Raw genomic sequence first — 10,881 nt, 5'->3', positions numbered from 1 at the left:
TCCATTTTATTAATCAAAGTAAGGGGCTTGTGATCGCTCAAACAAATTGAAAGAGTTTCACTAGCATCCATCTCGAAGGCCATCGTCAAAGTCAAACGCCTCTTCTCTAACGTGGAATAATTTCGCTGGTGCTTACTCAACTTCCAAAGCTGGATGGACCAGGGATTTTAACAAATAAATAATTATCAGAAATGAATTTCGATCAGCTTTATGACGATTTAGTAGAGAATACGAAAACAGTTACTACTGGAACAAATTTTGAAAAAGAAATTGCGTATGCGTTTTCACTGAAAGCCTTGCCTTTGGGATTAAGGTTTCAAAGAACAGAGACCTCATTTGTGTATAGAATGGTGTTACTTAAATCAAAATACCAAAACTATAGAATAAGGTTATTTTAATTAAAATGAGAAATGAGAAATGAGAATACTGTTTGTTTTGATTAAAATAACAAACTATAGAATAATACTAAAATTATGTAATAAAGACATTTATATTAAAATACCTAAATTATAGACACTGATGTTTTTTTTAATTTAAAGACCAAAATTACAGAATAAAGTGGTTCTTTTTAATTAATATACCAAACTATAGAATATTGCTATTTTAATTAAAATAAAATAAAAACTAAAGAAAAATATTATTTTAATTAAGATAAGCAATCGAATAATGTTATTTTAAATTGAAATTCTTTAGAGAATTGTCAGACATAGATTCAGGTTTCTGAAATGGGTTTATGTAGACCTTTTTAGGGTTTGAAACTAACAGTCCATTAGTCAGAGACTAGTAGATGTCACTACATATTAAATTCTTTACATTTGTTTTAACAGAGTGGAACTAAGGACATTTTTATTTTAAATTTAAGTTCGGCAACAACGGTGGAGACGACAAACTTTTCGTATAAAACCAATTTCTAAGAGATATATTTCATTTGCTTGGCTGCGTGTGTGTTCCTTATATATTTGTTTAAACAATTTGGGGAATAGGTTGATTATTATTATTATTATTATCATTATTATTATAGATCTATATATTCTGAATACTAATATTTGTTTATCAACGCTATAAGTAGATGTACATGATGTCACGATATTATTCAGTTTCCAACGCAGACCTCCACTTCCAAGTCAGTATAAAGACCATTCACTCAGCAGTGATAGCGTCTTGATTTTTAAGTGATGGATCTCAGGAACGACAACTCGCCCGAAACACGTAATGTGGAAAGGGTCGTAAATGTTTGGCACAGTCAAGGCCTAAGTCAACGAAACGTTAGCGAACCGCCACCATCTTACAATCATTTATTTCCCATATTATTACGGATAAAAGCCATCTTCAACTCATGATTGCAGCTGAATATAAGAGATAAATTTAGTACGTGTAATTACATTCTTATTTTATATGACCCGAATCAAGGAGAGAACCTCCGTCTACCGAGGAATCATTTGTTTGTTGTGCACCTCTCTCCTTCTCTCTCTGTCTTTCTGTCTGCCTGTCTGTATGTCTCTCTGTCTCTGTCTCTTTCTTATGGAATATATTAGTAGCTTTCATTGCGATTATATCCAGTTCGTCACAGGATAGATGGAGAGAACATACATACATACATACATACATACATACATACATACATACATACATAATGGTAGTCTCTCGAGTCGAGGAAGACAAGCTGTGCGATCTCATTCAACGGTGGACGCGCATGTGGCTCCTGAGTCCAATTTCCGATGCACACAGGCGGTTGCAGGTGGGGCATGGGTCACCGGTGGTTGGTGGTATTTGTGATACAGTTCTGTGACGTCTCTCCCGAGTTTCAGCAAGACGCTGGCGGCGGTCATCCTCAAAGGTGGAACAGGTTTTTCTGGTCAGCGCTCGCCAATGGCTTCTGTCTAAGGCAGCGAGCTCGAGCTGGCGGGGTTGGAGGTCTGCCCATTTGATGTTCATCTTGAGGTTGTCTTTGTACCTCTTATGAGGGCGGCCTTGGTTTCGGTTTCCCTGGGCTAGCTCGCCATAGAACAACTGCTTTGGGATTCTGCTTTGATCCATGCGGATGACATGGCCAGTCCAACGAAGCTGGGCCTGGATTAGTTTGGCTTCGATGCTTGTTGTGTTGGCTCTGTCAAGGACTTCCTGGTTGGTGATTCGGTCCTGCCACTTGATCCGCATAATGGATCTCAGGGAGCGCTGGTGGAATTGTTCCAACTGACTGATATGTCTTCGGTAGAGTGTCCACGTATCACAGCCATACAAGAGAGACGTGAGGACAACTGCATTGTACACTTTCATCTTTGTTGACAGGGGTATGTGCTTGTGCTGCAAAAGCTTGGTTCGAAGTTGTCCGAGTGCTAAACTGGCTTTTTGGATCCTCGCAGTGATTTCTTTGTCCAGGGAGCCGTCACTAGATATTGTGCTGCCAAGGTATTTGAAACTGTCCACATTCTTCAGCTGCGTGTCGCCAATGGTGATACAGGGTTGTGAGGGGACAGTGGTTGGGGCGGGCTGGAAGAGGACTTCTGTCTTTCCTAGGCTGATTGTGAGTCCAAATAAGTTGGAGGCTTCAGAGAATCTATCCATGATTGCCTGTAGGTGAGTCTCTTCATGGGCCATGAGGGCACAGTCATCTGCAAAGAGTGCTTCAATGATGAGTCTTTCCGGCGTCTTTGTTTTTGCAGCTAGGCGACGGAGATCAAACACTGATCCATCCAGGCGATACCTAATGTAGATGCCAATGTCAAGGTTACGGATGGCATGGAACAGTACCTGTGCGAAGAAGAGGTTGAAGAGTATCGGAGCAAGTACACAGCCCTGTTTGACACCATTAGATATTGGGAATTTCTCAGAGGGTTCACCGTCTGAGAGAATCTCTCCAGTCATGTCAACGTGGAGTAGCCGAATGAGGCTGGTAAACTTCTGAGGACAACCACGTTTCTTGAGTACTACCCATAGTGCGTCTCTGTTGACTGTATCAAAAGCCTTTGTCAGGTCCACGAAGACAGCATACAGATTCATGTTCTGCTCAAGGCACTTCTCTTGGACTTGTCTCACTGCGAAGATCATGTCAACGGTGCTGCGGTCTGGGCGAAAACCACACTGAGACTCGAGGAGGTTATCTTCTGACACTGCCGCAATAAGCCTGTTGAGGATGATGCGAGCAAGTATTTTGCCAGCTATTGACAGCAGCGAGATGCCTCTGTAGTTACTGCAGTCCACACGTGTGCCTTTATTTTTATAGACGGTCATGATTGATGCGTCCCTGAGGTCGTATGGCATCTCTTCTTCCGTCCAGATGCTGATTAGCACATCGTGGAATGCCTCCAGAGTCTGTTCACCGAGAGCCTTGTTTGTATACCTCCGCTGGGATACCATCCTTTCCAGGTGCCCTGCCACAGTTAATTTGTTTAATGGCCCTCCTCAACTCCTCCATCTTTGGTGGAATATCCAGTTGGTCGTGCGTTGGCTGCTGGTGTATTTGGTCAAGAACAGATTGGGTGACCGATGAGGGCATGTTTAGGAGCGAACTAAAGTGTTCTTTCCATCTTTCCTTAATGCCATTCTTGTCCTTTATTAGTGTAACGCCATCTGCAGCGATCAAGGGCGCAGAGCTGGACTTTGCGTGGCTGAAAATTGACCTGATGGCGTTATAGAACTCTTTGGAGTTGTTAGTGTCAGCATAGCTTTGCACTTCATCAGCTTTCTTTTCCCACCAATGGTCATGCATCGTGCGGATTTCCCTCTGAGCCTCAGCTTGATAGAATTTGAAGCGGTCTTTTTTGTTGATGGAGTTTGTGTCATTCTGCCAGTCCATGAATGCTTTGTTCTTTCTGGCATGCAGATCTTCAATGGCATCGTTGTTCTCGTCGAACCAGTCTTGATGGATTCGCTTCTTTGGGCCCAGGGTCGCCATAGCTGTTTCTCTTATCGTGTCCCTGAGCTTGTTCCATTTTTCGGAGGCATTTCCACATATCGGTCCGTTTGTTGACAGCTTGTCATCTAGTCTCTTCTGATAATTGAGTTTGGTGGAAGGCTGCTGGAGTTTGACAATGTTGAAGGCTGTGCGCACAAGGTTAGGACGTCTTATGTGATGAGGGGCAATGTGCAGCTGTAGGGTAGTTCGGACAAGTCTGTGGTCTGTCCAGCATTCTGCTCCTCGCATGGCCTTGGTGATGAGAACATCCTTGGCATCACGCTGGCGGACTATTACATAGTCGATTAAGTGCCATTGGAGAGATCTGGGGTGCATCCAGGTGTTCTTGTGTTTGTTCGCCATTCTGAACATTGAGTTTGTGATTAGGAGGTTAAATTCTGCTCATTTGCTGAGTAGGAGCAGGCCATTGTTGTTCATTCTGCCGACACCGTGTTTGCCAAACACACATTTCCATCGACCATAATCACAGCCAACACGGGCGTTGAACTCCCCCAGTAGTATGATCTTGTCGTCAGCTGGAGCTGAGCTAAGTACAGAGCTGAAGTCGGTATAGAACTGCTCGATGGCTTCTGCTGGACTCGATAGGGTAGAGGTGTAGGCACTGATGATTGTTGCATGGCGTTTGTGGCTGATAGGTATTCGCAATTTCATTAGCCTCTCATTGATACCAACAGGCATTTCCGGAAGCTGCTTCAGAAGACATGATTTGATAGCCAGGCCGACTCCATGGATCCTGTCCTCATTTTGGGCTTTTCCTTTCCAGAAGAATGTGTAGCCGCTTGCTAGCTCAGTAAGAGAACCCTCCTCTGCGAACCTGGTTTCACTCAAGGGTGCAATGTCAATATTGTAGCGTGAAAGCTCCTCAGCAACTAGATCTGTTCTCCTGTGTGGTCTTGCTACGTTCTTTTTGTCCATGAGAGTACGGATGTTCCATGCTTCAATAATAAGTTTTTTTCTTTGATTTTTTCGACCGCGGCTATGGATGATCTTGCCAGCCGCGGCATGCTGGCCAGATATTTTAGGGCAAGCTTTTTTTAGGCCACCTTTTCTAGGCCTCTCCCTATTCAGGGTGAGCAGCGCCGTCCTGAAAAGGTCTGCTCAGTCTCCCCTGGAAGCTGCCGGACTGTTCTGCTGCCCTGGGTGCAAAGCAAAACGACCACTTGTCCAAGGGCCACCTACGTGCAGGTCTCTGACTACAACTCCCAGTGGTCATCTCCACCTGTTGAGTCGCCAGTCGCCCATCGCCGTAGGACTTTGGTAGGTGCAGGTAAGGAACAATGAGTGTGATGATGAGGATGAATGATAGGTGCACAACATAACCTGTGCGTGAAGGAGATTAAAGTGAAACAGCCTTTGCACAGAGACAGCCTCACTCTCTCGGCCTTGGTAGTTAGAACTCAGTGGTACGAAGATTCGTCACGGCTGGGGACTACTTCGGCTGCATTGGATGGCTATGACGTCTTCCGTGCCTTGTCATACCCTGCGCTCTCCACAAAACGTTTGCACATTCGCCTTCGTGGCCGTTGGATCACTCAGTTGATCTCTTCCGCCCAGTCTGCCGAAACTGGCTTTGCATGCAAGGATAGGCAAGCTCCTAAGTCACCGAGGGTTTTTTGAGGCCCGTCGGCTACCCTCTACCTGGTTTAGCCGGCCAGTCGAAGCCGTTGTCCGTGGTGTCGCCGCTGTGCATGCTACAGCTACTTGGAGCCACAGGTGAAGGCTGAGCGCCTGGTGAGGACCAAAGATGGACAAGCTACTCCCGAAGGAGCAGCACAGTGCCTCGATATTATGATATTATGCTACAATACTGATAAATACTCATATTATGTATGTACGGATGGATGAATGTACGGATGGATGAATGGATTATCAGTGTTGTAGCATAATATCATTTCCAAAGAACCTTGTCTACATACATACATACATACATACATACATACATACATACATACATACATACATGCATACATACACGCATGCGTGCGTGCGTGCTTGCGTACAAAGAGACATATTACAGCGATAATAACACGTGAGACTGATATTGATAGCTAATGTATCAATTATATAATATTCGATATCGCGATTTAAAAATAATATTACGGTTTAGATTAATTAATAAAACGGTATTTTCTGACGCATAGCACTTAAGGCGATGCTAAAAGCAAATTAGGAAAAATTAATTTTCAATAATGAGTAACTCCAAAGATAATAGTAAAAGAGACAATAGGGAAAGATACATTTTACATCATCATTATCATCATCAGTCTCATGACCTAGTGTGGTCATCGAGGCACTGTGCTGCTGAACATCTGACCAGTTCCCTCCACTTGTCTCTACATTCTACACGTTTGCACAATTCTTCTTGTCTTTCTTTCTGGAGCTAGCTGTCTAAAAGTTTGCAACAGACGTTACGTAATACCTGTATTCTGAAAGAAAGAAATGGTAGTATACGTACTAATATGAAACAGACAAGATCAAATAAATCTGGCATGCACACCGTATCTCTCTCTCTCTCTCTCTCTCTCTCTCTCTCTCTCTCTCTCTCTCTCTCTCTCTCTCTCATAAACGCATTAAAAAGGTCACAGAGAAAGACACAGACAGACATGCCTGCATCCATCCATTCATCCATCCGTACATACATAATATGAGTATTTATCAGTATTGTAGCATAATATCATTTCCAGAGAACTTTGTCTATAGCATGAACATGCACAGAGGCGAGGTATTATCACTTCCAGGATCTGTTTTTGTTTATGCCCAATTTTCATCCGTTGCAGCGTATTACAATCACCACGAACTCTTTCCGCTTTACTCCGAACAATGATTATCGGCATATCTTGAAAGCATTCAGTTGTGTACAAAATATAAAATATTTACCCCAGTTATGTATGTATGCACGTATTTGTGTGTGTGTGTGTGTGTGTGTGTGTGAGAGAGAGAGGAGGGAGGGACGGAGGGGGAGAGACAGTCATACTCAACCTATCTTCGACATTAAAAGAAAAGTTCAGTACGTGCAGTTACGTTTTAGTTACTATCTTTCTTGAGTAGGCATACATAAAAAGAAACCACAATCATATACCGTTATAAATATTTCTCGAGGAATTTCGCAAATGAATTACAAGGTCAAGACTGTATGTCAATAAAACGGAGGTAAGGCGGGGAGGGTGTTTTTTAAATTATTTATAGGCACACCCAAATACTCATGTCATCGCACACGGCAAGGGGGAAAAGTTCTGTCGGAAATACAATCCCAAAATCGTTTATATCTTGACGTGCCTCACTGTCTAACAACTTATATGGAAGGATGTGAATACGCTCTGAGTTCTTAAATTTACGCTCAGGGATAGCACATACTTCGTGACTTTTTGTTTTCGAAGGGTATATTAAGTTGATTTTAAGTCTTGCAAACAGGTAAATATTGACTCAAGTTTATGTGAAGGAACAATTTGTTTAATGTGCTTTGCCCCCTCAATTCCATGCAATATTTTAGTAACTTACGCCACGTGTACATCAAGGTCTGCACCAGATATATATATATATATATATATATATATATATATATATATATATATATATATATATATATATATAGAGAGAGAGAGAGAGAGAGAGAGACAGAGAGACAGAGACAGAGACAGAGAGACAGAGCCAGACAGAGAGACAGAGACTGAGAGATAGATAGATAGATCCACCCATATGCAATGTATTTGATACCGCGTAATAAAACTAATATTACTTTTTACATTAATTGATACGAAGGCATTTTCCAAAACATCTCATCTAAGGCGATGCTAAAATTAAAGTAGGAAAAATTCTCTTCCTTATGACGTAACTCCATAACTTATAGTGAAAGTGAAAGCAGGAAAATATAATTTTCCACTCATTGTTGATTTTCTTTTGAATGAGAGAAACGGTATCGTATGGACCATAACGTAACAGCCAAGATCTAAGAAATCTATCACGCGTAATCTCTCTCATAAACGAGATCACACACACACACAGACGCGTGCACACACATACACAGACGCACACACACACACAAAGACACACACAGAGAGACAGCTTCACATATTCAAATACGTAAAAATTATCAGTATTAGGTATTGAATAAACATATAAAGAGGGGAAATTTAATCACTTAAGGAAACTATTTGTTTTTTATTTACCCTCACTGTTCATCCGTGGCACCGTGGAACGCTTACAGTCTGCTCGAACTGAAATCCAAACAATTTTTAAAGACATCTCTTGATAATATTTACTTCTGTTGTTTTATAATTTTCAGTCACAATTTCAAGTGTAAATGTTTTACCCCCGTTATATATATATATATATATATATATATATATATATATATATATATATATATATATATATATATATGTATATGTATATATATATATAATGTGTGTGTGTTTGAAATTCACTATAAGAGATAAGTTCAGAACGTCTACCTACACTCTTATTTTATGTGACCCGAGTTTAGAAGGGTTATACTTTCCACCGAGGAATCATTTGTTTCTTGTCTTCTCTCCCTCTCTCTGAAAAATTGATGGAATATTTTAGAAACATTCATCACTAGTACACCCACGTCGGCACTGGAAAGATGAATAGATGCGTATTTATTTATTACAGCGATCTTAACACGTAAGACTGATACTGGTAGCTAATTGTATCCGTTATATGCCATACCGCGTTATAAAAGGAATGTTACGGATTAGATTAATTAATACTATCATATTTACCGAAGCATAACTCGTGAGGCGATGCTTGATATAAAGCGTGAAACACTACATTTCCAAAAGAAGTAGATCAAAATAGTACTGTAAAAGTTAATGTTGGAATAACCACTTTTTCACAATCATTGTTGTCTTTCTTTCTGGAGATCGGTGTCCAAAACAACGCAACAGGCCTTATAAAAGAACCATATTCTGAACGCTAGAAATGATATTTAATATACTTATATGTAACATTCAAGTTGTAAAAAATCTCTCTCTGTCTCTCGATCGATCGATCGATCGAAAGATCGATCGATCACGTGTTCACACAGATACACACATAAATAGCTAGATGCGTGCACATATTTATACACTAGTAGTATTTATCAGTATTTTAACATAATATCTTCTCGAAGGAACTTTATGTATAGAATCAACTGCAGGATATGTATATTTATATGCTTACTGACTGTTTGTACGTTGTACCGTATTGCATTCAAAAGTAAAGCTTGCAGCTTGTTTTAAATGAAATGTAAAGAATGGTCTCGATATGTCTTGATAATGTTCAGTTTCAGACATAATGTTTACCATCGTGTATATATATATATATATATATATATATATATATATATATATATATATATATATATATATATATATATATATATATATATATATATATATATAGGTGTGTGTGTGTGTGTGAATACATAAGAGCCATAGTCAAATCTTGTTTTCATTTGAATATAAGTGTTTCAGAGAAAAATTCTGCTGTACGGGTAATTTCATTCTTATTTAATGTCATCCGAATTTAGAATGGAGCCAATTTTTCTACCGAGGAATCATTAGCTTATTGTGCTTTTCTCCTCTCTGTCACCAAATTCCATGGAATACTATAGTAATTTGCATCGCGCGTACATCCAGGTTTTCACGGATAGATAGATAGATAGATAGACAAATAGAACAGCGATATTAACACTTGAGACTGATATTGATGGCTAATTCTATAAATTATAGGCTACAAAGTCGATAACGCGACATAAAATTAATATTACTGTTTATATTAATTAATATTACTGTTTATATTAATTAATAGTACTTTTTATATTAATTAATATGACCGTATCTTCTGAAGCGCGAACCCTAAGGTGGTGCTAAACATAATAAAACTCACTTTTCCAGAAGACGTAGCTGCGAAGATTAAAGTATAAATGAAAGTAGAAAATGTGCACTCATTGTTGTTTTCCTTTATGGAGCTAGTGCACAATAGACCTTATGTAATAGCTATGTTCTGAATGTGAGAAATGTATGGTATGAACCAAAACGTAGCACTGAAGATCTAATAAATCTAGCAAAAACACTGCCTGACTGTCTGTCTCTCATAAAGAAGCCACAGATGCACACACACACACACACACATAATAATCTGACAAATGTATTCTCTGTTTAACAAAGACACACACACACACATCTACATACATGCAAATATGTTTCTTAACGCTCACTGTTCATACGTCGCACCGTGTAACACTCAAGAAATTCTTACAGTATGTATTGAATGTACTCCGAACAATGTCTATCGACAACTCTTGATAATATTCATTTCTCTTAAAAATTATCATTTCAATTATATGTAATGTAGAGGGCCACAATCAATATATGTTTGATGTTAAACATAAGAGATACATTCATTACGTGAATGTACATTCTTATTTCTTGCTACCTGAGATTAGAACAGAGCCATTTTCTACGGAGGTATCATTAGCTTCTTGCCCCTTCCTTCCCTATTTTTATCTATAAATTTCATGCAGTACTTGAATAACTTTGCGAGTTTATCCAGGTCGTCACAGGATACATACATCCATCCATCCATCCATCCATCCATCCACCCACCCATGCATACATATATGCATACACACGCACATGCGCGCACGCACACACACACACACACATACATACATACATACATTACATTACATACATACATACACACACATACATACATACATACATACATACATACATACATACACACATACACACACATACATACATACATACATACATGCATACACACACACATACACACATACATACATAAATACATACATACATACAGACATACATACACACATACATACACACATATACATACATACATACATACATACATACATACATACATACATACATACATACATACATACATACATGCATGCATGCATACGTACGTACGTACGTACATACATA

The 10,881-nt window shown here is 39.6% G+C and overlaps 1 protein-coding gene across 1 annotated transcript; it reads right to left on the bottom strand.

Annotated features, from left to right (window-relative positions):
- Positions 1-4,297: 4,297 nt before the first annotated feature.
- LOC149780055 (protein CFDP2-like) lies at positions 4,298-4,831 on the bottom strand. Its single transcript, XM_089937448.1, has one exon. It carries the CDS (start codon positions 4,829-4,831, stop codon positions 4,298-4,300), a length of 534 nt encoding a protein of 177 aa, XP_089793574.1.
- Between the last annotated feature and the right edge of the window lie 6,050 nt (positions 4,832-10,881).

This window comes from Sinohyriopsis cumingii, chromosome 16 (genome assembly GCF_028554795.1).
Source record: "Sinohyriopsis cumingii isolate HCF-2022 chromosome 16, ASM2855479v2, whole genome shotgun sequence".
Taxonomy (NCBI): domain Eukaryota; kingdom Metazoa; phylum Mollusca; class Bivalvia; order Unionida; family Unionidae; genus Sinohyriopsis; species Sinohyriopsis cumingii.
Note: the sequence above shows the minus strand (reverse complement) of the source record. Positions and strands in the feature narration are given on the sequence as shown.